Genomic DNA, 27,345 nt, shown 5'->3' with positions numbered 1-27,345 from the left:
AGAGACCCAATTACTAATCTCTTGTGATTAAGACTTTTTTCCAGGGGAGATGATCTTATGCAAAGAATTGTTACGATTATTGTATGTAGGAAAACATAAGCCAAATGGCCCTTTCTGAAATTCCACTTCTTTAATGATTTTGGGTTGAAATAATCAGTACACCAATTCAGCATATTTCGAGATGGCACATATTTAACTCCTTCACTCACTTCTATAAGCCAGTTTACACCGCAAGTTCCCCCTGCATTAGGAATAATGGTTAATTAAGATGTCAAGTCTGCAGCGAGGAAACCTGTAAAGGTAACCTTTCTTTCAGAAAGTAACTGAGTGAAAGCGTTTTGCATTTTTTCCCTTTCAGACTGATTGTATTTTTTGTGCACTTCAAAAAAAGAAGAGGGCCAGGGATTCAGTGGCACCTCACCTGCCCCACAAGCACAAGGTCCTGAGATGGATCCCTAGTACTAGAAAACAAAAACAAAGAGAAGAAAAGAGGAAGAACATTTTGGATATTTCTTTAAAAAAAGAATTTGCATCTCCTAGAAAGATGAAATAAACCTTCCCAAATTTTAAACTCCATATATTTTTTTTTTCTCATCAACTCAATTTTATTAGTTCCTTGCCTGTCCTTAGTTTAAGCTTTAGAGAACTTCAGTTAGAACTTTTCTTTCTTTTTCTTGTTTTTTTGTTTGTTTTATTTTGTTTTTTGATAGTGCCAGGGATGGACCCCAGGGTCTCCTGTATGCTAGGCAAGCTCTGCCTTTCAGGGCTACAACTGCAGCCCAAGAGTGAACTATTTTAATACATAAAGAGATAACTGACTTCTGTGAGATTTGAGGTTTATTTAAGTTATATTTCTTTGACTAAAAATTGTTTTCAGAGTACCGTTGTGCATATGAACATATGAAAACTCCTAAATTCAGATGCCTTTCAGCTCAAAAATCTAGAAAAAACCATTTTTATTTTCTCTGTAGATGGTTTGGACTCAGTTCTAACATGCATAGTCTTACGACGCATCCTCGTCTTTCGACCCCTATATAATAATAGCAATAATCTATATATAAAATAGCTTGGAGAAAGTTTAACTACAGAGAATCTTGACTAAATTTAATAGCCCATTTTGTGTGTGTTTTGTTTTAACAAGAATAGAGTTTTTTAGAATAAAGGATCCTTTGAGTCCTTGAGTTTGTTCTTGGTTCCTCCGAAGCAGGTTTCCTGATTTTGTGCACTTACCACCTTCTCATGCCTGAGGCAGCCTTCACAATGACTATTCATGAGAAGATCAAGCAAAAATCTATCCTTTGAAACAGTGAAATAATTAAGGCAAAAATCAAATCACGCCTTTAAGGAGAACTTTCTCTTGACAAGCACGATTTCTATTGGTGATATTTTTGCTTAACAGTTGTGGCAAAACCAGTCCAAAGGCAAATAAAGGGCAAAATTACGAGGGCTTGGTGGAGTAAGAGAGTGGCAGATCTTAGGAGCAGTCTAGGAGGCCACCTCTAAAAAAGACCAAACAATGATATAACCCATGAGGACAAGAGCAGCGTACGGCCCACTGGGGCTCCAGTCAGACTTCAGGACGTGCAAGCACTGGCAACCTTCCTCTAGACCAAGTCCGGGTGACAGCAAGTTTGTTCTCTTGAGAGTAACAGAATGGGAACTGCATTTTGAGATTCGGGAAAAACAAGCAGTACACACAAGCACGGCGCTGAAATGTGCCTCGGCAGAAAGCAGAAGCATTTATTGTCGTCCGGTTGTTCATAGGATTGGTCGGGAGCGCCTCCACGTGCTGCTTTCATTCATTCATTCATTCATTCATTCATTCATCCTTTCCCTCATTCACTGTATACCAGGGCCCTGCTGTAGGGACACTGTAACAGTACTCTGCCTTTCAGGGCTACAACTGCAGCCCAAGAGTGAACTATTTTAATACATAAAGAGATAACTGACTTCTGTGAGATTTGAGGTTTATTTAAGTTATATTTCTTTGACTAAAAATTGTTTTCAGAGTACCGTTGTGCATATGAACATATGAAAACTCCTAAATTCAGATGCCTTTCAGCTCAAAAATCTAGAAAAAACCATTTTTATTTTCTCTGTAGATGGTTTGGACTCAGTTCTAACATGCATAGTCTTACGACGCATCCTCGTCTTTCGACCCCTATATAATAATAGCAATAATCTATATATAAAATAGCTTGGAGAAAGTTTAACTACAGAGAATCTTGACTAAATTTAATAGCCCATTTTGTGTGTGTTTTGTTTTAACAAGAATAGAGTTTTTAGAATAAAGGATCCTTTGAGTCCTTGAGTTTGTTCTTGGTTCCTCCGAAGCAGGTTTCCTGATTTTGTGCACTTACCACCTTCTCATGCCTGAGGCAGCCTTCACAATGACTATTCATGAGAAGATCAAGCAAAAATCTATCCTTTGAAACAGTGAAATAATTAAGGCAAAAATCAAATCACGCCTTTAAGGAGAACTTTCTCTTGACAAGCACGATTTCTATTGGTGATATTTTTGCTTAACAGTTGTGGCAAAACCAGTCCAAAGGCAAATAAAGGGCAAAATTACGAGGGCTTGGTGGAGTAAGAGAGTGGCAGATCTTAGGAGCAGTCTAGGAGGCCACCTCTAAAAAAGACCAAACAATGATATAACCCATGAGGACAAGAGCAGCGTACGGCCCACTGGGGCTCCAGTCAGACTTCAGGACGTGCAAGCACTGGCAACCTTCCTCTAGACCAAGTCCGGGTGACAGCAAGTTTGTTCTCTTGAGAGTAACAGAATGGGAACTGCATTTTGAGATTCGGGAAAAACAAGCAGTACACACAAGCACGGCGCTGAAATGTGCCTCGGCAGAAAGCAGAAGCATTTATTGTCGTCCGGTTGTTCATAGGATTGGTCGGGAGCGCCTCCACGTGCTGCTTTCATTCATTCATTCATTCATTCATTCATTCATCCTTTCCCTCATTCACTGTATACCAGGGCCCTGCTGTAGGGACACTGTAACAGTGACCGAGGTCCGGACTTTACAAGGAAGCAAATAGCTGCTCACAGCACAGAGTGTTGAATTCTGCTGAGAGGGAAGCACAAGGAATAAAGTGTAAAAAGCCGAGAGAGAGAGGGAGAGACAGAGAGAGAGAGAGAGAGAATATTGAGCGGTGATGATGGTTTTGGGTGCATCTGTGGGCGTGATTCTTCCAGAAGCCTCCTGTTTTATAGTCTTTCATTTTAGCTCATTTGTCATTGCAGCCCCTGAAACTTAAGGCAGTCTGCTGGTTGAATCTTGATTGACCCAATATTTTCTTCCTGAGTTCTTATGGGAAATATTAGCATTCGTAACTGAACAGGAACCAGAAAGATTTGAGTCAAAAGCAGGAACTGTTTGAAGTTACTTGTTAAGTGACTGCAGTGTCTACCTTGAAGATTAAGTAGTGATTGTGTTGGCTGAGCTCTGCCCGCATCCCTCGTCATGTATAACTGCTTTCTTCAGACTGAACCCTTAAGGATGAGTCTTGAAAGAAATGGTTGAGGAAGTCACTCATTTACTTCAGGTCCTCAGTATTGATTCTTGGCATTGGTGGGAGAGCAAGTTCCAGCACCCAGGGTCTCATACCTTCAGTTTTCCAAGATGAAAGAAATTTTCATTTTAGCTTTGTGGATCATTTTTATTACCTACCTGAGCTTGAGTCCCAAAAATCTAGCTGGTTTCTTTTCCTGACAAACAGGCCTGGGACACAGAGAGATATTAAGACACCACCTTTCTTTTCTTTTCCTTTGCTTTGCTTTACTTTTTATGGTACTATGGATTGAATACAAGGCCTCCATCCCCTGTCTTTTAATTTTTAATTTTTTTCAGACAAAAAAGTTAGACAGTGACTTTCTAAGTCACTAAGTTGCTTGGGCTAGGCTCAAACTCAAAATCCTCCTGCCTCAGCCTCCCAGATGGCTGGTATTACAGTCATGTGCCAGCACACCCAGATCCCCCTCTTTTCCTTTTCACTAAAGACTAATGAATTGTCCTCATGTTTTAGTTTATATCAGAATCACCTGGTCTCCTACACATGGCCTAGATTCTTGGGCCCCATGTCTAGATTATCTGATTTAGAGGGTATCTGTGAAGCCTAGGATTTTACATCTATAAGAAGTACCTAGGTGATGTTTGCCGTCTGAAGACCACACTTTGAGAAGCACTAGCTCGAGGAAGTCTGTGGGACCCAATCCTTCTCTGATCTTTCCCCATCCCTGGCTTAAGTCCCCACCTTGACTATGCAGAACTATCTATCAGTAACTCAAAGAGCATTCTACTGAAGAGGAAACCGAAGCTGAGAAGAGGTTAACCTGAGCTCCTATTCTTATGCTCCCCACCATGGTGTCCCTGGGCTTTCCGAGGACAAAGGCTCTTTTCTCTCTAGGAAGCCTTGAGTTAAGAACACCCTGAAACAAAAGTCCCCAAGGGACCCTCATGTGATCTGTTTATTTCCTCTTCCCAAGACCATAGTCAACCTGTGCATATGGCCATTTTATTTCCCAGACCTTATCAGAACTCCATCGTTGCTGTGTATGGCTAACAAGACAGCAAGAAGTAGTTTAGTCCATGATGAATTGTAGACATCCACCATGTACTCCCTTTGTCCTTGAGGAAGGTGATAGGTTCTACTTTTGAAGGAAGGTGACAAAACATTGTCCTCTGAGCCAGATGTCTTTTCTCTGCAGAACATTTATATTACATAAAAAATCCTACTAAAACAAATTTATTTGTTATTCATGAAATCAGAAAAAAACTGTTAAATTATATATTCATTTCCTTGGCCTCCAACCACACACTCCACTCCTTTTTTTCTCTCTACACACACACACACACACACACACACACACACACACACACTCACTCACTCAGACTGTATCCCAAGAACATGTCTTCAGGCAATGCTGCTGTGCAAACCCAAGTGTGCTTTCACCGACCGAGGTGGTGTGGGTCAGTCACTGCACGTTGCCTCTTGATACAATTGAGAGACTTAGTAAGCATGAGGGCTGTGAGGCTGCCAGCAAAGCAGGATATGCTCATTTACAATAACCATTTCCTTCAGGTTTAATTTTTTTAGTAAGTAGCTAGTAAACAATCTCAAACAACAATTTAAAACTATAGTAAAAACATAAACCAACAAGACGGTCCCTTATTCTCATTATCAAGTATGTACTATACACAGTTTTATAGATTACATTACTCTACTGCCCTTGCAGTAGGTTTCCCCCGGCATCATAAATATGTGCGTGGTATCTTGTGTCCTGTTACTGTGGCTACACTGTCCCTAGGAAGTGCTGCTATGATCTTATAGGAATGGGACCACTGTCATATATATGGCCCATCTTTGACCAAAATATCATTATGCGGTACATGACTGTATATGTATATTTTAAATGTTGATGGATCATATGTTTAGCAAACGTCACAGGACTGGATTTTGAACTCAAATGTCATTTTCAAGGCAATTGCTATAGGCGACTAAATGCCACCCAAACAATCTTTGGAAACAAAGTTCTTCTCTTCAGAAGCAGTTGTACCTTACTATATTCTAATTTCTTTGAAAGTTGTCATGCAGGCTGAATTACATAGTTTAGGGTCCGAATACACTGTCCCAAAATGTGGAGTGTTGGTATCCTGAGTATTTTAAGCTAAAGGAAAGAGAAAAATCACACAAGCTGGAAAGGCGCTCTCTTGCTCTCCCCTCTCCCCTGAGAGACTTATTTGATAGGTGTCCAGCAGCCCTGGTTCCAGAGGAACAAACAGGCTCTGCCAAGTCTCCCTAATGTTACCATGAGATCTCACCCCTGTTGTCTAGCTTGGCTTCTACCAAACTGTTCCTTCTCCTACTTCAAGGCTAAATAATGTACAAATGCTTAAGTTTTTCCCATTTCTTTAGGCTTCATTTCTAGCATCTTCCCATGTCACATAAAATTTATTAAATAGCTTGTTATGCTTTAAATACAATCTGTCTTCGCTTATAGGGGTGTCAGCCACAAACTTTGTGATGAATGAGGAACATTAACATATTTTTCATCTGTACAGTATGTGCAGTTATTCATTTTGTTCAGTTGAAGCTGATTCCCAAAATACCTGATATCTAAGCTTGTTTTATGCATGTTTTGTAAAAGCCTGATAAAATGAAGCCTTTGATATGATCATAAATATCACATCATAAATTTATAAAAGCAATTATTTTAAATATTATTATTCATCAATTTTTAAAAATTACTAGATTTAAAGAAAGTTACAATTGCCTCAATCACAATGACTATTGAGGTGGGAGAGACAGAGACACATAATGGATGTCTGCTAACTATAGTTGTGTGCTTTGTATGTTTTAATAAACTCTGGGAAATTATTTTGAATCAGGTGGTGCTTCCTAAGGCCATAGGTTTCTTGTAGTTCAAAATTGACAGAAGATAAATTCAGGCACTACCATAACCAGTTTTATTTCCAAATATAAGAATAGAAGAGGTTTTGGAGTTAATATGCAAGTTTTAATCAGTACTAAGAAACTTCTCACCAAGAAGTGAGGAAGAATTAGTCATAAGTGGTGCTTGTGAAGAATCCCAATGTAAAGTCAAGGTTTTAAATTCTGCAAGAGGAAAGATAACATTTTACAGCTTTATTAGTCTCTTCCTGCTATTTGTTCTTGCCAGGAATTCTAGTGGAAAACATAGACATAATTTAAAAACTGGTTTTTATGAAAAGGAATAAGTTTTAATTTCATTTTCCTAATATTTTGGAGGATATTTTTACTGAATATAAAAATTATGGTCATTGCAATTTTCTGCATTTTAAAATATGGAAATTTATTAAAGAAAATAAAAACCACCTAAACTCCCATCACCAAATTACTATGTTATGATGTCTTACTAGTCTTGTTCTCCTGTAAAAAAATAAGAATATGCCTGTGCGTATAAGCAATATCTATATCTGTGTAGCACAAAACAATTTGAATCATAATTGCTTTCATGTTTGCTTAGCAACATGTTGAGAATATTTGTATTTGCTTGACAAAACCTGTGAATGTTTAGTAACTCTTCTAAATTTGCTATTGTTAAGCTAATAACTATTCCTTTATAGTATTGCTTCTAATGATCCCAGAGTACAGAATTTAATAGTAGACTGGCTTAACCAATTTCTTAGTAATGTTCATATGAAGTCCTCATTTTTCTATTATAAGCAGCACAACAATGTCTTTGTTCACTGACTTTATATGCACTTACTTTGGATAAATCCTACCGGTACAATTACTAAATCAGAATCTGGACCTTTCAAGGCTGCAGGAATGTATTGCAAAATTCTCAGTAAAGTCCAAAAAAGTCCTTACCCGTGGCCGTTGATCATCATTTTCTTAGTCCTATACTCATTATGTACTTTTTGAAAAGGTCATTTAATGGCTTGATGAAAATGGAACTATTTTTAGCAAGTGGGGAAAATTATCATTAATGGTGCAATATATCACTGTCAAATTAGGCTCCTACTTGAGGTAAAGCCATTTATTTAAAGGCACTAGATGATCTGATGATAGGCTGTTGATCTGTTTTTAGTAATATAAGATATTGAATTTAAAGACTGAAAAGCAAGACATTGAAATATTTGTTAGATTCAATTAACTTACTTTTAGTCAGTGGAAATTTTATTCCAATTCTCTCTGCTCTGACAAACTATCTTGTTTGACCTTCTTGTGGAGTCACTTAAGGTTATGGCTTATTTAGTTTGATGGGATTTGTATGGTGGATGTGGAAAGGATTAATTTATTATGGAACTTCTTTGTCAAAAGATTGAAGGTAAACAATGGAAGTTACACTTCATAAAATTCCTATGACGGTACATTTTTATTCACTTAAAAGCTATATATTATTAGCAAGTAGAAGCAAATGCTTTTTCAAATAAATTAAATTGTTCACAAATAGAAATAAAACAGAATATCTTGGTTGGCTTGGCAGAAGTTACAGAAAAATCCAATGAGATCTCAAGTTGTTAAAAGAGATTCACAACCCAGTGAAGGTTATACTGCAGAAATGAATCTTTTTCCTTTTTCAGTACTGAGGATCGAACCCAAAGCCTTTTCATTGAGCTACATCGCCAAGCCTTTTTATTTTTATTTTGAGATAGGGTCTCTTGAAGTAATATCTTAACTATTCCATGGGGTTTTGGAATAGAAGGATAGGGTTATTTGAAGTCTTTTCTAGATTCCATTTTATCTTGCACTTTTATTTCCTTCTTTTTTTATTCTGTTGAGCATTGAAGTATGTTAAATGACTATTCCCTTCAAGTTAGAGCTTTCTTAACTCCAAACCAAATGGATGTGGCAGCTTCCTAGGCCTTTTAGAAAATATGTCCATCTTCAGTGGGCCCGGTTCATATGCTTCCCAGAGCTGCTCTAAAAATTGTCAAAAACTACAAGCTCGCAACAACAGAAATTTATTCTTTCACAGTTCTAGAGGCCAGAAATTGGAAATCAAGGTGTCTCCATCACCATGCCCTCTCCAAGCTCTAGGAGAGAATCCATTTTGGGCCTTGTCCACATTTGGGTGACAACCAACACTCTGGACCTGTATTTTTACTACTCCTGTCTTTGACTCTGTGGTTCTCTGCCTCCTCTTCTTCTGTCCCTATCCAATCTCCTTTTTCTCCCTTTTATAAGGGCACTTGTGATTTATTTAGGGTCCATTTAGATGATTCAAGATCAATCTCCCCTTCTCAAGATGTTTAACTTAATCACAGCTGAAAGTACTTATTGTCCCTGTAAGGTAATAGCAACATTCACAGCAGCCAGGATATATTTTGGGGGACGATTCTTCAGGGTACCATATCTAAGTACCTCAGATATGCCTGATTTTGCATACTCCTCTCTGTTCACTCTGTACCAGAAAATGAGGCTTGTGTCAAGAAACAACAACAAAAATGTTGTTTGCCAACATTTTGATGGGAAGCACTCTTTGTGGGTGATGAAAACCCTGAACAGCCCAGCTGGATTCCTGCGCTTCCTCTACTAATTCTCCCAATGTCTCATCATCATCTTTAGAAGGAGCTTTGTGTCACTTATCATAGGGAAAAAGCCACCTGAGACTCCCCTCCTTTTTTGTCCCCTCCCTTTCAAACTCTTTGTAATCCAGGGTGTTTCCCTGTAGAGCCAAGAGCATTGCATAAGAATCTAGAAACAATGAGACTGTTTAAAAGCCTGCTGGCCTCCATCCAGGGGCTGCCCAAGGTGTTTGCACCGGAGAAGGTTCTGTGTTATCTGTCAGTTTTTTGGCTGAGTAAATTCCCCTCTGCCCACCATCTCCTCCTCAGGGAGCAAGCAGCTCCTTTTCCTGCAGGATCTGTGTGATGAGGTGGTACCTTCTAGGAGGCAGGAGGCAGTGAAATCTCTCCTGTCTTCTAAGCGAGACCTCACCACAGGGCAAGCTGGAGAATTTGAGAAGAAAGACCTTGGGCCTGGCACAGTGAAAGCATTAGCATTTCATAGGCAGTTAGCTGGGGGTAGGAATTTGAGATGATTGCAAAGAGGGTGTAGTGGCTGGCTCTGCTCTCCATGCCTTTAAAAACAAGTGGCCATTTGTCTCCTTGACTTTCTCTGTAGTCAGTTGGACAGGAAAATGTGCCTTCCTTTGTTCCCATTTTAAAACAATTACCTGGGTCAAACTGTTGTTAAATACAATTAATTGGCTGGATCAACATTTTCTAATCTGTAAGTCACAGTTTTACCATCCTTGTAAAATAAGCCAGCCACTGCCTTTAAGGCATGTCCTGGGAAGTAGTCCAGAGACAGCACAAAAAACGGCAATCCATTCCTCTGAATATAAAATTGAGGAAATGTGGGATACTTCAGCATCATTTTCCCCAGGTGCCTGGTATCATATTCTGAACTCCAAGCAACAGAGAGGTTCCACTTCCACCGCAGGTCTCCGTTAGCAATTACAGTCAACATCCATCATCCTCCAAATCCCATATCCTCCCATTAGCTTCCCCAACCCCGGAAGCATTTGATGAAATTAGTGCCAAAGGGGGAGATGAATATTTTAGTAATTGGATAGCCATGAGGTCAGAGAAGCATCACATACATGCTGTATACTAATATTAGTCCTGGAGAGCCAAGGTTAAGCCAGTAGAAGATGATGATACAAATGGTGAGAAGGCACTCTTTCATCTTTGATATGAACTTTTTAAACCAGATGCTTTATATTGCTATTTTTTAAATGAAAGAAAAAAAAACTGAAAGGGATAGTTGGCAAGAAGATCAGAGAACACTTAAAGATCTACTAAAGACAGATGTTTTGCCATCTTTCTCTGCGCTCTGGTAAATCCTGGAGGCCACCACGTTGTTTTCTTATTTATTTAGCTTTTGGGGCACTCTGCGGATTGAATCCAAGACCTCCACACCTGTGCTCAGCCAATAAGCTACACCTCCAACCCTCAGCACATTGTTTTTTAATCATACTAGCACCGTATTTTGGTTATTGAGAGTTCTGCAGTTCTGTTCTCTGCAGGTCTGTTCTCTGCAGATCTCTTTTACTGTGTAGAAGGAGTGAATGATGCGTTTCCAAGTTTAGAGACAGTGAGAAAGAAAGTTGGGATCAGATGAAGGGAAGAAGAAAAGAGACAGTTTATGGATTCATTTCATATATGAAAGGAATAGTTTTACAAACACATGAACACAAAGCAGCTAACCTTTGACCAAGTAACCTTGGCCACTTGTTTTTAATTTCATACACTAATATTACATTCTTTTTCAGTTTTAGGTCTTGAATTTCATCATGGCCAAACCTTATGAATTTAACTGGCAGAAGGAAGTCCCTTCCTTTTTGCAAGAAGGAGCAGTTTTTGACAGATATGAAGAGGTAAAGAAATGTTTTAAATCTTTTCTCTCAAAACGTTCTAAGAATTATTTAATTTAAATTGCACTATTGTGTAAATATTCTTTGACACAATGAGAATATGTTTGAGGTTTAAAATTTGGAGTAGTTGGAAAGAGGTAAGTTATGAGATATAAAAATAATGATGGTATAATTCATCGAGTGCTCGCCATCTGTCAGATATAATAATGACGATGGTACTATAATTTATGGAAAGGACACCGTATGCCCAGATACCTTCTGAGCACTTTGAGTGTGTTATGTGTTTAATTTCTTACTACAATCTTGTAAGATTGTCATGATTGTTGTTCTGGTTTTACAATTAGGTTTTGTGTAGTAACTAAGAGTTTTTGGTTAATGGATTGGGCTTGGCAGCCTTTTCATGTAAACCTTCTCACTTGTTGTAAATGATGCAGTGGATTGAGTTTTGGGCTGGACCTTTGCCATCGCTCCTGCTCCTTTTGTTTGTTCAACTGACCACAGCTTTGCCTACCTCTGCTTCTGTCCGTTCTGCATGGTACCCTTGCAGGGTGGGGTGCTCCGGGACTTTTTATAGAGCAAAGCTTTTGGGCCACCTGTCCAGGAATACTACGTGGGTGACTTGAGGTCTTATTTGCATTGTAAATAGACTGTTTTTCTTAGATGGTCGCTTGAGATGACTTGGGGAGAGTGTGTGATAAAATTGATATTGGTAAAAAGGTAAAACTCATTGAAATTGCATTTAGAGTCCTGGAGTTGGTTCCTTTCAAAATCAGTGAAAGATGTGTGGGGCTGATTGGAAAGCTAGCTCTGAGGTTCTCAGATGCAGAAACTATTGGGGCTTCTTAGACTCAACTTAGTTATTGACTAGGTTTTTCCAATGTACCATAGTACTCCAAGGATTTATATGATTGTCACTTTTTAAGTAAACAAAAGTGAAAAGGTAAAGGAAGGGCTAAAATGTGGTTGCTGTTCCTGTCGCATTGAAATATCTAAGTGACAGCTGTTCATCTGTCTGAAACATTATCTCTACCAAGAAATAGCAGTTAACTGCCTTTTGCTGTAAGAATAAACAAAACAGTATTATGCCACCTAGAGGTATTGTGTTTCTCCTCTGCTTAACATGCTTCTGTGACTCTTCACTGTAGGAGAGAAATCCTCAGAATAAAATAGAAGGCCTTCCCTGATTTGACTTCTTCCTAATTACTACAGACTCATTTACCTCCGGTTTCCTACACATATCCTCCTCATTAGCCATAGCAATCACTTTCAGGTTCCCCCATACTACTTGATTTGATGCTTTGTTTATGCCATCCTCTTTTTCTGAGACGCACTAGTTTCTACATATAAGGTGTTTCTGCATATTTGGCTGTGAACTACTTGTTTATCAGAATCTAGATGAAAAATCTATAGTTCTATGATGTCTTGTGTCACCCACGCAGTAAGAGGTAACATATTTACACCACCACTAACCTAACCTTGCACATATTACACAGCCTTTACATTTTATTTTATGTTTATGTTTTTGCTATACTTTATTTCTTGAAGTCAAAGACTATATTTTTCTTATCTCTTCTTTTAAGGGACTAGCTGGATGCCTGTAACTGCCAAACACTATATATGTCTAGCATTAAAAAGACTTTACATACAATTGGTTCCTTCTCAGTCTGGTTCTGTTATAATTTGATTTCCTTCCTTCCTTTCTTCAACCTTCCCTCCCTCCCTTACTTTTTCTCTGGGTCTTGAGTCCAGGGCCTTCTACGCACATTACCAGTGAGCTAGACCCCCAGCAGATTGTAAAAAACTTGATAATCCTTGAGCCTTGAGACCCATGTAAAGGTCTGAGCTTCAACAATCCAAATACTACATAAACCATTTGAAATATTTATCTTTTAAATAAAAAATTACTGTTATTATTCATTTTGTAGAGTTAAAAGTGAATGCAAAGTAAGTTCCTCCTGCTGACTAGGTACATTCACGTTGCACACCTTGACAGAGAAGGTCCAGGACTTACATGGAATCATGGTCAAATCTTTCTCCTAGCTGGATGGGGTCAAGGTTGATGGTGTAGGGGAGAAAAAGTATTATCTTTCCTCACCATTGCTAAGCAATAGCAAAAAGGTTAACTTAACAGAATGGTTAACAAGAAAAAAAGCATAGAACTTTTATCTATTGTGTTTTATGTAATGTGGAAGCCTTCAGAAATGAAGACTCAAAGAAGCAGGAAAGCCTGTGTATTCTTTTTTACTAGTACTTTTTGCAATACATAATAAATACATTCACCATAGGGTATTGATACAGATACATATTGCATCTTGATGTTTTTTCTTCCTTTTCCCTTTCCTCCCTCCCATCACTCACCATCCCTTGATCCCCTGCTCATCTCCACAAAGTCTACCTCCCTGTAACACCTGCGCATTCTTAAACTCAAGCCTGATGGAGATTGGACAATCACGCAGAAGTGTGAATGGACAAAGAGGGTGTGGTTGAACAGTGATAAACTGGGGGAAACTTAGCAAGAGAGGCTTTTGCTCAGGTTTTTCTTTGTGTTCTTCTGTGATCAGAGATAAGGATATATTGTCTTCTTCTGAGTAAGAGGAAGGATCCTCTGTGGAATGAGAGTGTTATGTTTGGTTATGAGATGTTCCTTCTTTAAAGGCCGTGTGCTTTTGGCCATTGGATTTGGTATATGGGGAGAGGTAGTGGAACCTTTAGAAAGTGAGGCCTATCTGGAGGAAGTGACATACTTTTGAGGAGTATGTCAGGGCCCTCACCCACCCTTTCTACCCTGTGTGCCTCACAGCCATCATGATCTGCTCACTTTTGAGCCACCATGCACTTTGGGCCATGCTGTTCTGCCTCACCACAGGCCCAGAAACACTGAAGCCACGTACATGCCCATGAACTGGAACCATCACCAAAATAAATCTTGTTGCCTTTCAACTGATTGTCTTGGCTATTTTCCCACAACAATGGAAACTGACAAACACAGAGGTTTTTATGATAGAGGTCATCTAGGTGGTAGGGCCACTTGGGGAGAGGGAGAAAAGGAAAGCTCAATGAGACCTTCGTGCTTCTGCTATGGTCTCAAAGGCCCAAGTGTCATATTTGGGGTGATGTATCCTCAAAACCATCAAGGTCCATTGTGCTTTAGTATTGACTTTTGTGAGGTATCCCTCCCTGAATCTTGTAGAGTGACCCAAAGTATTTGCAGCTTTGTAAAAGTAAGTATCTAGGACCTGGAAAGCTACAGGACAGTTAATTATACTATTCAGAAAAGGTCACTTGAAATAAATTAAATGCACTCACTGGATGAATAGTTTCCCTACAGTTCTGTAAGCAAAAAAAAAATAAAAATAAAAATAATACCTTAGAGGAAATAACTTGGTAAAGAAAGTAAACATAACTTAATGAATTGAAGGTTCCTCCTTTTAAATCCATTTTATTTCTTGTGATGATAGTGCTTTAGTCAGTTTTGCATTGCTCTGATGAAATACCGGCATTGTTTACTTAAAAGGAGGAAAGGTTTATTTTGGCTCAGTTTTAGAAGTTTGGTCACTTGGCATTATTGTCTTTGGGCCTGTAACCGCATGGCAGGGAGTCCATGGTAGCAGAAGCTCCTCATCTCAGGGCAACTAGCAAGCAAACAGACAAGATAAGGGGCCAGAGGTCCCAAGGTCCCCTCAAGGACCCACCCCCCCAATGACCTCATTTCCTTCCACTAGGCTCTGCCTGCTGAAGATACCACCACCTTCCAATAGTTGACCAACAGGCTGGTGACCAAATCCTTAGTATATGGGCCTTTGGGGACATTGAAATCCAAACCATAACAATCATTCTCTTAGAGAATCTAAACTCACACTTACAGTGCAGTAGTCACTTGTGCTTCTAAAAGTTTTTATTCTTTCAAGTTCCTCTGAAAACAAGGTAAAACAAGAAAGAAAGAAAAAAAATTGGCTTTCTGGGGTGGTAGTATTGCACGAAGATTTGAAACAAAACAAGTTTGAACTTTATAAAATAAACACGTGTCTTCCTAGTAGTGTATGAAACTAGAGAGCCAAATTGTATTTCAGGCTGGACAACAGCCACTTTTTATTATCATGTCCCATTTCTATAAGATGCAGCTCATTGGAGCTACAACCATTAAAATGTTTGCAAAAATGTAAGCACCTGAGGTTTGTTTCTACAGTTTGCACATGAATAGCAATGAAAGATGACAGCTAATAACCAATGGAAGATTGGGAAATAGAGAAAAAAAAGCCCCAGAAGTATCACAGCAAAAGGACTGTCTTTGGAAGGAGTATAAATGCTCTCAGCCTCTTATAATAACTAATATATCAATGTAACCTGGAGTATCAGGTGAATGTTAAACCATGTTCCACATACGCATTTAAAGAAAATATGGAAGTAATTTAAGCAGTGGATGATCATTTGAAAGATCATGAAAAAATGTTCAACAGCTATTGTTTTTCCCCAAAAGTTTCTATATATGGAGTGGAAGCATTATTAGGTTATTTCTGCATTACTGAGGTTTTCTTTTGAGGCAGCCAAATTCTCAGAAACTACACATTGCAGCAGCTTGTGTAGCAGCGTTTCCTTGTGTTCTCATGCCATTTTCAAGTCTGTTTGCTCTTAACTCTACCTGACTTAGAAGTTACTTAAATGTAAAATCTTTTGCTTTCTGAGTGATGCTTAATACTAATTTTTTTTCATTAAGTCTATTGGTACTTAGAGTACAGTTACATTCATCATTGAGGTCTTGTACCTTTACATGACAGGTCTTGGTTCTTATTTTTCCCTATACTCTTTCCCTCCCTTCACCCCCTCCTCCCTTCCCTATTTACAAAGACTTTGTTTCCATTTTTCCCTTTTCTCATATTTTTTCTTTTTCCTTATTTCTTTTCCCCTACCCTTCCCACTTCTACTACTCCTTTAGACCTATTTCAATTATACAGTTTGAACCTTATTTACATTTTAGTTTTTCACATCAGAGAAACTATTTGGTATTTATACATGTGTGCCTTATCTATTTCATGTATAGCCTCAATATGCATCCATTTAGCTATAAATGACTCTAGTTTCTCATTCTTTAAGGCTGAGTAGTATTCCATTTAATAGCAAAACCACATCTTCTTTATCCAGTCTCAAGTTGATGGACAATTGGGCTTCTTCCTAGTTTTAGATATTACAAACTGTGCCACTATAAACATGGGTGTGCATATATTGCTGTGGTATGATTCTTTTGATACTTTTGGAAAGATACCCATCAGAGGGATAGCTTGGTCAAATGGAACCTTTAATCCTAGTTTATTGGGGTATCTCCATACTGATTTCCACAGTGGTTGCTCCAGCCTGCACTCCTACCAACAATGAAGAAGGGTTCCTTCCTCCCCACAACCCTTCCAACATTTGTTATTGGTTGATTTCTTGATAGCAGCCATTCTTTCTGGGGTGAGATGCAGTCTCAGTGTTGTTTTCATCTGCATCTCTTGTTTTATCATTTATTTATTGGCTGCTTTTACTTGTTTGTTTGACAAGTGTCTGTTCACTTCGGGGATGCCAATTTTTGAATCAGGTCTTTATATTTGAGAGGGTGTCTGATTTTTTTGAGTTCTTCATATACTCTAGATAGTAGACCTTTGTCTAAGGAACAGCTGGTAAAATTTTGTCCCATATTATAGGTTGTTTCTTTCTCTTGCAGTACAGAAGCTTTTTAATAAGATGAGATCCCAGTTGTTGATTGTTTGTTCTAGTTCCTGTACTACTGAGGTTTTGTACAAAAAGTCTTTTCCTGTGCCAATGTCTTCAAGAGTTCTGCCTAACTTACCTTCTAACAAGTTTAGTGTTCCTGTATTAATATTTAGATCTTTAAGCCACTTCAATTTTAGTTTAGTGCATGGTAAAAGATAGGGGTCTAGTATTAATCTTTGACAGGTTGAAATCCAGGTTTTCTAACACAATTTATTTAAGAGGCTATCTTTCCTTCACTTAAGATGGTTGGCTCTTTTGTCAAAGATGAGATAGGTGTGTCTGGAGCTGTTTGTGTTCCTTCTAATCTATTCCACTGATCCTCAGGTCTGTTTCTTTGCCAGGACCATGTTGTTTTTATCACAGTGGCTTTGCAGTATAATTTGAAGTTGGGGATTGTGATACCTCCTACCATGTCTCTGTTGCCTAGAATGGCTTTTGCTATTCTAGGTCTCATCTGGTTCCAAATGAATTTTTGGATTGTTTTCTCTAGTTCTGTGAAATATACTGTTGGAATTTCAACCATGGTTGTATTGAATCTGTATAGCACTTAAGACTAATTCTTTGAGAGAATTCACTCATGCAGAAAGGAGAAACAGTAGAGCTTTTGCAAACACATGCAGCCCAAATATCTCACATGGCCATTTTCCTGACTGTCCTTTAATTTCAATGTGAAAAGACTGATAAGAGACCAAGCATGGTAACATACACATGCAATTCCAGTTACTGGGGAGGCTGAGGCAGGAGAATCACAAGCTTGAAGTTAGCCTGGGAAACTTCAGTAAACCCTGTCTCAAACTAAGTTCGAGGACCCATTGCTAGCTGTTTTGCTCTTCCTGGAGTTCCTAGATGCCCACACTCTCTTAGTGATTCTTGTTATCCCCTGAAGCCTTTTTACCTTCCAGTTTCCTGGCCTGTTGCCAACTCTAAGTTATTCCATTCCTGAAACCCATTATAGTCATCAAATCCCAGAAACCCAAGAATGTTGTGTGAAACAGATTTTTACTAATGGTCTGGTGGCTGCTGAGGAGAATTGTAGCACAGAGCAGGAAGGCACACCTGCAATCCCAGCTACCTAGGTCGCTGAGCCAGGAGGCTGGCCAAGTCCAAGGCTAGCCTGGCCAATATAGCATGACCGTGTTTCAAAAAAAAATTTAAAAAGCTCTGTGGAGCCAGGGATTTAGCTCAGTGGTTCTGCTGCCTGCCTCACAAGCGCAAGGACCTGAGTTTGATCCCTGGTACGAAACGAAAAGAAAAGAAAAGAAAAGAAAAGAAAAGAAAAGAAAAGAAGAAAAGAAAAGAAAAGAAAAGAAAAAGCTCTGTAGATATAGCCCCTTGACAGAGGTCTAGCCTGGCATAAATGATGCATGAGGCCCTGTGTTCCATCCTTCTACTGCAAAAATAAAAGATGAGAAATCAGAAATCTCACTGAATAAATTCCATTAGCTACTTTGGTGTCTAATGCTGTCTCTCATTGTCTTCTTTTGTCCCAGTCCTTAATCAAGAACCATGTTTTGTTTCTTCACTTTCCTATCTTGCTCACTCCCTGAGCCTGTCCTTTTCCAATTCACTTTCTCCTTTGCTTCAGATACACTATTTTTAAAAATCATTTTTTTCTTTCAAATCAAAGAAGAAAATTCTAATTCCTTCTCTTTCTGAGCCTTTATCCTCCTTGGACCTCAAACTCTTCCCTCCAGATTCCGTTGAGCTCTGCCCTCTTGCATAAACTTGCCAGGTAATATATGTACTTAAATAAGCAAACAAAATCGGAAAGCCAATTTATCCTTTATTTTATTTCCAACCTTTGGGTAATTTACTTTGTACCTACAAAGAATGGATATTGGGCTGAAAGAGAAAAGCATAGAATGTAGCAGGTTATATTTATATTGGAAGGCACTTATACAGCCATAGTGATGATAATGACACTTAATAGTTTTTCAACTTTTTGAATCAAACTAATTATTATTAACCAAACAGACACAAAAACTACTAATTTTATATGGAAACTAAGGATGGAAACAACTGTTGGAAAGGGGCTGGGAAAGCACAAGAGAAGCAGGAAGACTTTTGTGCTCAGTGATTGTTCCTGCAGAAAACAGAGCTTAGGTCTACTACTTAAGGTGTATACGGAGCCAAGAACCAAGCACAAAAATAAAAAATAATGAAATATTAAACTTGAAGTAGGAGAAAAGCATGGAAAATGAGCTGAACTGAGTTCATTGTCTGTACTTTTATCCAAAGGAATCTAGGAATTCATGTATCTGGTTCAGTTGCACGCTGTCTTGCCATGAGTTTTGCTTTTTTCCAGCTCCAGCCCCTGCCATAAATGAACATTTAAAACAAAACAGAAAGGTTCAGATGCTGCTTCATTATCCACCAAAGTACATTCAGGCTTCTCAATCTGAATTTCCAGGCCAGTCGCACCTGGCTCCTGGTGCACTTCCTCTGTCTAGTTTCTGCCTTCCTCCTGTCCTGTTGTTATGCAGAAGGTGATAGAATGTGTCCCTGATTTTAGAAGAGAGGGGGCCCACAGTAGAGGCAACTGTCCAAGGCAACCTAATAAAGGAGGCCTTCCTCAGGCTGTTTGATTGATAAGTCAGCCAGCCAATCAGAGCACAGCCTGGATGAGGTGTGAGGGCAGGGCTTGTGCAAGGGTCTGGGTGCCATAGTACATTATGCTGGGAAAATGGCTTGTCCAGCTTGGGTGGAGAGTAGGATTGTAGAGACCAGAGGCTGAAGCTACAGATACAGTCACTAGCCACACCTTAAATGGCTTTACTCTCAAGCCCAAGGCCTTGGTGTTAAATCCTGAAAACTATAGGGAGCCTGTACTGGGTTTGCAGCAGGGTCTGAAAAGAGGTGGAAAGGAGATGTGCCTGGATTCCCCGTGTCCATAGTGGGAGGGTAGGGGATGGACCCAAGGGACTGTTGGTCAGACACATGGAAAAATAGAGGCCGTTTTGAGTTTGGGAAGGAATTAGAGAATTTTCTAACCTACTGGCTGTAGAAGATGAGAGAAAACAAGTGTGAAATAAGAATGGGATTTCCCACACAGGACAGGAAGCTCTGATGCTAAGAAAAGTGAATTCAGAGTTAGAGTGTTACTTTGCTGGATGACATTTCTGTTGTTTTTCACCTGAAGTGGATGAATTTAAACCAAAAATGGTGCTTATCTCATAATAAATCTTCTGTATTATCTAAGAAACATTTTGTGTATCACACAGTTCACAAAAGTATTAAAAATAATTGAGCAGAGAGGGATTATTCATAAAAAATCTAAGAAATAAACAAATGGGTATCTTTTCCTCTCAGGAAACTCCCAGGGTAACTCATGGTACCCAGTAAACAATGGGATCCTCACAGCCTCCTCCCCTAGGCTCTGCTGTGGGTGACATTGCAGTCCAACAGGGAGAGAATGATTTTAAAGTTGGACTGCTCTGTTTTAGGAAGAGATGTTTTATGCTAATCAGTTCTTCTAGACTTACAGCAAGGTTTGGCAGTGGGTCTCTTGCTGTCTCCCTAATGTAGGAATGATATGAGATTAAATCAGGACTCTGAAGGCTGCTGTTTGGGTCTCAGCCAGCGCCCTAAAGCTCAGCCTCCAGCCTGTCTGCACTGAGAATCACCTGGAGAGCTTTCCTCAGATGCTTCTGCTGCTCACTCTCTCCTGCATGTTGCTGGGTTGGTCTGGTTTGGGGGCTTAGGAATTATTTCTTAGCAATCAGTGAAGTTAAATATAATAGCTAGCTAAGGTTGAACCACTGTCTTAGAGGATTATCATGTGCAATATCATTGATGCTGTGTTTATTGGACGATAAGTGGAACATGAGTAGAAGGTGATATTGTGGATTCATCAGGCTGGCCCAAAAGGCTGTTTATGCAGACAGATTTGGGGCGGGGTACCATACTTATAGTTAAAGGTAAGAATGTAAATGTATATAGTCATATGTTTACAAATCCTGTATATTGTGTAGAAATCACTATATTAAAATCAATCTACAACAACCTGTGTTACAGCTTCAAAATATTAAATAATCTTCCACACAGCTGAACCTTAAATGATTGAGAAATGTACTTTGTTTTACCAGAGCCGTCATTTCTTGTACCATTTATAGTTATAAGACACTAAAGAAACAAATGAGAAAGCATTTTCTTAGATGAAATTGGGAGTAGGTTGGAAAATATAGAAGATAACTTTCTTAAAGTCATCATCATTTACAGCTTCAATAGTACGTATTCACTTAATCCACAGCATTGACCACGGTTCTATGGGGATGAGATAAACTAGTGAACAAGACAAAGCCTCAGGCTTTGGGGACTTTTGAGTCCAGTCTCAGGTGATTGCCCATAACATAGTGAGCATAGAGATGAGCAAATAAGTTTCTGGTGATCGAATATAATTGTACTAATAAAGGAACGATCAGAGACGCAGACACTGAAGAGCTGGGCGTAGGCAGTGGTGTGAGTTGTTTAGCAGTGAGGGACAGCTCTACTCACTCAAGAGGTGACACTTGATGTGACCACTGAATGATAAGAACCAGTTTGACCAAGAACTAAGGAAGCTGGGTGCCAATGGCAGGGAGTGTGCAGCAGACAAAACCCCTTTATACACCTCGAGGCTGGGAAGAGCAGAACAAGAACAGAAGGGACCAGGGCCCCACGACCCTCTTCAAGTGCACACCCCAATGGCCCCAGAATGGATCCCAATGGATCCCAACTTCAGAAGGTCCTTCACCACACAGTAGCAGCACCCTGAGGACCAAGCTTTTAACACCTGGGTGTTTGGGGATAGTTAAGATCCAAACCATAGCAAAGCCCCCAAATTTGGGGAACATTAGGTCTTTAAGAAGATTGACTTGTATTTTTAATCCTTCCTTTTTCTAGCTATATTTCCACAGACAATTCCCTTTCTAACTTATGTTTTGAGATAGTGTCTTGCTATGTTGCCTAAACTGACCTCAAAATGGTGGGCTCAAGAGAGGCTACTACCTCAGCCTCCTTGGTATCCGGGACTACAGATGCTCCCACTACACCCAGCTCCACAAAATAAAAGGTTGTGGTTATGTTATTGTTGTTTGCAGTACTTAGGATTGAATCCAGGGCCATGCACATGGTGCACAGGCGCCTTGCCACTGAGCTACATCCCTGGCCCTCGTAAGACATTTTCTTAACATCTCTGCCCTAGAACCCAGGAGATGTGAAAGTAGATGTGTCCAAAGAGCTTCAGTATTGTACTTAATGATTCTGATTCTACAACCACCTTCCCTCCATCACTTTTCTTGTCATTGGAGCCCTGTGACTTCTTCCTTTGCTGTTACCACTGTGAAGAGGCCCCTGGTCACTATATAGTTGGCCCAAACACTGGCTCAACCCAGAGCAGCAAGAGTTAGCATCAGCCAGGTGCTTCTGCAAAAGCAGCCAGACCAATTATTTCCTCTAAACCAGCCTTTGAAATAACAGTATTGCCGATGTTATCTAGGCTTTCATGCCCCCAATTTAGAGCTCTTTGTCATCTAAGTGTGACATGTTTAAGGAAAGGCGTGTGTGGTTTGGAGAGTTCCGGAAAGTAAGCCGGACTTGAAGACAAAAGACTTTGATTTGAGCCATGACCCTGACATTTACAAGTTATGACCTTGAGCAAGTTCCTTACTTGTTTGAGTGAGCAATAGTCTTGCCTCAAATGGGAACAATATACCTGTGACAGAGGCTCCCAGTAGGATAGTGTGAGACACTCTATGTGTGTGAATCCCTCTTCTGAGAGGAGGTTCCACCACTATTGAGATCATGCTTGGTTTGTTGTGTTCCAAATGCTTAACCAGAGGGAATAAATGTTCAGCCACTAATTCAAAGAGCAGTGTTTCATATTGTAAAGAGCTGTTACAAATCAACTCTGATCATCAATAATCAATCAGGCTGCTCATTATCAAATCCTAAAGTCTCTGGAAGTAAATTGGCTGTTGGCTTCTCAAACTTTTGATTCTCTGCCTCCCATTAGAAGGAGAGTTTAGGTCATTAGCACAAGTCCAGGGTGATCTTGGGTTTTTGCCACATGGATCCCTGATACACTCCTTTATTTGTGGATGAGCTTAGAAGAGTAATTTCAGAACAGTTTATAGAACCACTCTCTATCCCTATGTGCCTCTTAGTGAGCAAGACAGAGGAAGATAGAGCCACATTTGGAAAAAAAAGGAAGGGGCCCTTGGTGGAAGCAATGCATGTTAAATTAGAGGCCTAACACAGGGCGCTAAATTTCACAGACAGATCTAGAAATCAGTGCATGGGGAAATCTAGAAGATCCAGAATGGGCTTTGGGGGTGGGATTCAGCAGTCTTTGCCTTCAGGACTCTTTCATGGATTCTGATGATCAGCAAAGATTTGAGAACTGCTAAGCACAGGGCAAAGTATGATGCTTTACACTCCGTCCTTGGGCTTGACTGACTGCAAGGCAGAGTTATAGGGAGGTACAGGAGATATTTATGAGTCTGGCTTGAGTCCCCCCTGGGAGGACGTTGGCAAGTCTAGAAAGAAGCAATAAGGAGGGAGGAAAGGACACGTGTTGAGAGTATGCAGAAATAAGGGTTTAAAAAGGACTCAGTTATTGTCAATAACTACATCAAGTTTTGCTGCTGAGTAACCTACTCTGACGCTCAGAGACTCAAGACAGTGGCCGCCATGTAGTCCTAGAATTGGGATGTCATCACAATGGAATGGGTGCATGGACAGATGTTAAAGTTTGCTGGGTTTACTAGGAGCTGTTTCACCTCCGTCCTGCCTCACCTCCGTCTCATGCTCTTTCAAGCATGTGGAGCTAGCTGTTTCTTGGCTGTGGCCAATTTGTGCCACCTCTTGTAGACCATAACAAGTCACAACCTCAGACAGTAAAGAGACGCACTCCTTGTTCCTTAGGAGAAGATGAAAAGTCACTTTGCACAGGGAGGGTGGAGGATTGTGACCTTTTTGTAAATAACCTTAGTTTCCTTAGGTCCTTCCTGTGCAGCAGTATATCATATGTTGACAAGGCATAAAGCAAGCTTCAACACACTTTTTTCTATAAAGAACCAGATGTGATGTGTTTTAGGACTTGCCAGCCATGTAGTCACAGCTGCTTTACTTTGTCACTGCAGCACAAGAGCAGCCTTAGAACATAAATCATGTATAAATAAGTGAATGGGCTGTGTTTCCATGAGGTTGTGTTTCAGAAACAGGAAGCAGACTAGCTTTGACGCGAAGGCAGGAATTTATAGCCATCTAGCATAAGGACGAATGACGCCATGTAAACATGATGACAAATTAGTTTTACTCATAATGATGAAGTAATTTTACTTTCCAGTCATCACTTTGTCTAGCTCCTCATTTTCTCTTATGACCTTGTTCTTATATTTTTAATTCAGTCATCCTTCATTCCTTTTCTTTTCCTCAATAGATCATTGTATCAGCTTTCCACACAGAACAGAGTCCCCTTGTCTTGTTGTGTTTTGTTTTGTTTTTCTTTGCTTGCTCTTCTTGTGTTCACATCCCTTCCCTCTCTGCAAAGTTCCTTTGGGATTGCTTTTCTTCATTTCTCCATAAAGGTAAAAGATAATTCTATTTCCTGGAGGAATAGAGGCATCTCACCCATGAAATAGTGTCTGAGTCAGTCTGGTGGAAAACTCTTAAAAGTTGAGATCTCTGCTTCAAGGTTACAGGAAGGATAGCTTGTTTATGGGAAGACGTGAGATGCACCCATTAGGAAGCTAGGGCAGGAAGTCTGGGTTGGTATTAGATTTACAAGGTGCTCATGGGAACAAAACAAACAATGAGTCCGTAACATTAACATAGAAGGTACTAGCTGAGCAGCTACCTATTATCTAAATATCACTGTATGCTGAAGCATTTAGTTAAATCTCCAATGGTAAACTGAAAGTGCAGGATTCTGTATGGCTTCTTTATAGCCTGAAATATAAATGAAAAAACTTGTGATATAAGTTACTTGAACCCATACTTCTATGCTGTAAGTGAAAAGGATGCAGGTGGCCAGGACATCCTTTTAATTAGGGTTGATGAGTACAGCATCATGGGTCCAGGCTGATGGTGCTGAGGCCCAAAGTTCTCCCTGATTTCATTCTTTTTGCATATTCTCTTTGGAACTGTACTCTGTAAATGCCTGTGGTGCAGCCATTTAATTAATACAATTCATTCAAGTGTGAACAAATGAACAGTCAGATGAACTGTGCAGCAGATTTTAAGTGAATAATTTTGAAATTACTTCTTGAGTAATAAAATTATGTTTGCTAAATCCATGCAATTTCAGGTGAGTTAATTCCTCAAAATTATGAGGAAGTATTTTTATTGTTGTTTTAGAGCTTTTAGACAAGGTCCTGTAGTAGCTTTCTCTAGGCAGAACCAACAGGAGACGTATGGATATACAGGAGGAGGTTTATGAGGGATTAGCTCAGATAATTATGGTGACAGAATTCCCAGGAACTTCAGCCTATTAGCTGGCGGCCCAGGAAAGCCAGGGATGCAGTTCCACTCCCAACCTGAAGGCATATGAGAGCCAGGAAAGTCAGTAGTGTGTCACATTCCCGACCAAGTCTGAAAGCCTGAGAACCAGGAGCAGCAGCATCTGGGAGCATAAGAAGATGGGATATCCCAGCTCAAATAAAGACAGAAAATTCACCCTTCCTCCACCATTTCGTTATATTTAGGCCTCAACAGGTTGGGTGGTGCCCATCTGCAGGGGTAAGCACAGGTTGTCTCTCTCCCAGAAACACTCTCACGGTTACACCACAAAATAATGTTTTGCCAATTCTCTGAGCATTCCTTAGCTCAGTCAAGCTGATACCTAAATTATCCGTCACAGAATGTTTTTAGTACTCACAGCATAAATATCTACCATGATGTGCTCCTTCCAGGTGCTGGGCTTTACGCTTGGTGAACTGTGCACAAATATTGTTTCATTTAAGCCTTATACCAACTTAGTTGTTAGGTGAGTCCTTATTTATGATCATCCTCCAGGAATCTACAAAACCAGGGTTAAAATGCTTAAGCACCTTGCTCAAAGTTCAATAGGCTGGGGACAGGCTGAGCTCTAAGCTTCCCCACCAGCTAGGCTACCTTGTTTGTGCAAGCATGGTCCCGGATGGCAGCATCAGCTATACCTGTGAACTTGTGAGAAATGCAGGCTATCAGAGCCCATAGAATGGGAGATTCTGGGGTAAAGCCCAACAGTCTGTGCTTCAGGAGCCCTCCAAGGGAATTCTAATAATGCAGCTCAAGTGTGAGAACTGATAGGCACAGAGCAAGGAAGGTGTTTTAGACTTACTACTTAGATGGAACAAAAACTAAATCCATGTAAAGTTGTTTAGGCCTAATCTCCTTCTAGCTAGGCAGTGCTGATAAAAGGAGGAAAAACTCTTCAATAAAAGAGTATTATTCTTCTAGGTTGGGCATGGTAGATTCTGTTGAGCTCTTCCCTGGGCCAGACATAGGGCAAAGTGCTTGACATGAGTATCTCCAAATCCTCAGGTGATCGGGAGGATTAAGTGAGCTTCTTTGCAAGAGCTTACAGATGAGAAGAGAGAAGCTTAGGCTCCTTAAGAAATTGACTCCTGATGCCCTGAGTGATGATGCTGTCTGCAGAATTGGTATATGGATAAAGGGTGCAGCTATTTTCTTTATGACAGAATGGCTGCCAAGCAGAGAAACACTTTTTGAAGACATAGATGAATGTTTAAAAAAAGTATAATTAGAAGTCATCTTTCTCCAGTTCAACAATGGAAGCCAGAACCAAAGATGTTTAATTATTTTACTCACCATTTACTGAATTTGTTTTAGAGCATAATGATTGCACAACTAAGGTTTTAATTGAATTCTTTTGGAGATATAAGAATGGACGAGTGGTTTGTATGTAATTTCCCCTCAGTGGAATTGCCTGAAGAGCTCCAATACCTCTCCCTTATGATCATTACAACTCAGCCTATGACTATAGAAATGTAGGAATGAGGACTTTTCAAACCTCTAATTATTGGGGTGTGATAAAAACCTAACTAAAACGGACCATACTGAAAATATAGTGTTTACAATCCCTGGTACCCTCCCCACCAAAAATGTAATGTTTCCTTTCAGTTGATGGAAATAGACTTGCTAGTCTCATAGGAAAGCCCATCATTTTAATATGTAATCTTAATAATTTGTTAAGAGGCAAATTGTTTTTAAAGTACTTTCTCCTACAGTCGTAAATAACACACAATTACTTTGATCTGGTACACTGGCAAAAAGATTTCTTGAAGCTAAAGAGCAGAGCCATGGTGACTTCTCAGATGTTCCGACCCCACCACCCTCTTCCCTCTGAAGTCGTGGGCTTTGAGGACACTTCTTTGCCATCCTGCTTCAGCCTGCTTTTTCCAAGTACCTAGAAGGACAAGTGACCCTTGGAACTTCAGCAGCATGCATAAAAGAACCAAGATTTTGAATGCTTGTCAGAGCCAAGTTGCTAGGATTTTGTTTGCAAATAAAGGAAGGGTTTTTTGTACTAAGTAATAATTAGCATAAAGCTCTTTGCCAAAGAGCTCTTTCTGAGAGCTTAAAATACACAGACTTGGTAAGGGCATGGGCACAAACAGATATAGTTTTTCTTTTTTGGCCTTGCTTCTCAGAACTATGACCTTGAGTTTGTCTTTGAGTTTGTCTAAGCACTAAATCGCAGCTTGCTTTTTTTTTTTTTTTTTTTTTTTTTTTTTTTTTTC

At 39.7% G+C, this 27,345-nt stretch overlaps 1 protein-coding gene across 7 annotated transcripts in view; it reads left to right on the top strand.

The window, feature by feature from the left end:
• Plcb4 (phospholipase C beta 4) overlaps positions 1-27,345 on the top strand; it is a 289,629-nt gene that overhangs the window by 115,744 nt on the left and 146,540 nt on the right. For 6 of the 7 annotated variants that reach the window (XM_033761185.1, XM_033761186.1, XM_033761187.1 and 3 more), the window contains one exon: positions 10,772-10,876. In XM_033761185.1, the coding sequence (XP_033617076.1) occupies positions 10,793-10,876 (84 nt within the window). In that variant the 5' untranslated portion in view covers positions 10,772-10,792. Of the gene's footprint in view, positions 1-10,143; positions 10,166-10,771; positions 10,877-27,345 lie in introns of those variants that run through there. The other variant, XM_033761183.1, reaches the window with a different exon arrangement.

The sequence above is a fragment of the Fukomys damarensis genome, unplaced genomic scaffold (genome assembly GCF_012274545.1).
Source record: "Fukomys damarensis isolate Sample0158 unplaced genomic scaffold, DMR_v1.0_HiC HiC_scaffold_7, whole genome shotgun sequence".
Lineage (NCBI taxonomy): Eukaryota > Metazoa > Chordata > Mammalia > Rodentia > Bathyergidae > Fukomys > Fukomys damarensis.
The sequence above is the reverse complement of the archived record's forward strand: the minus strand, read 5'-3'. Positions and strand labels throughout refer to the sequence as shown.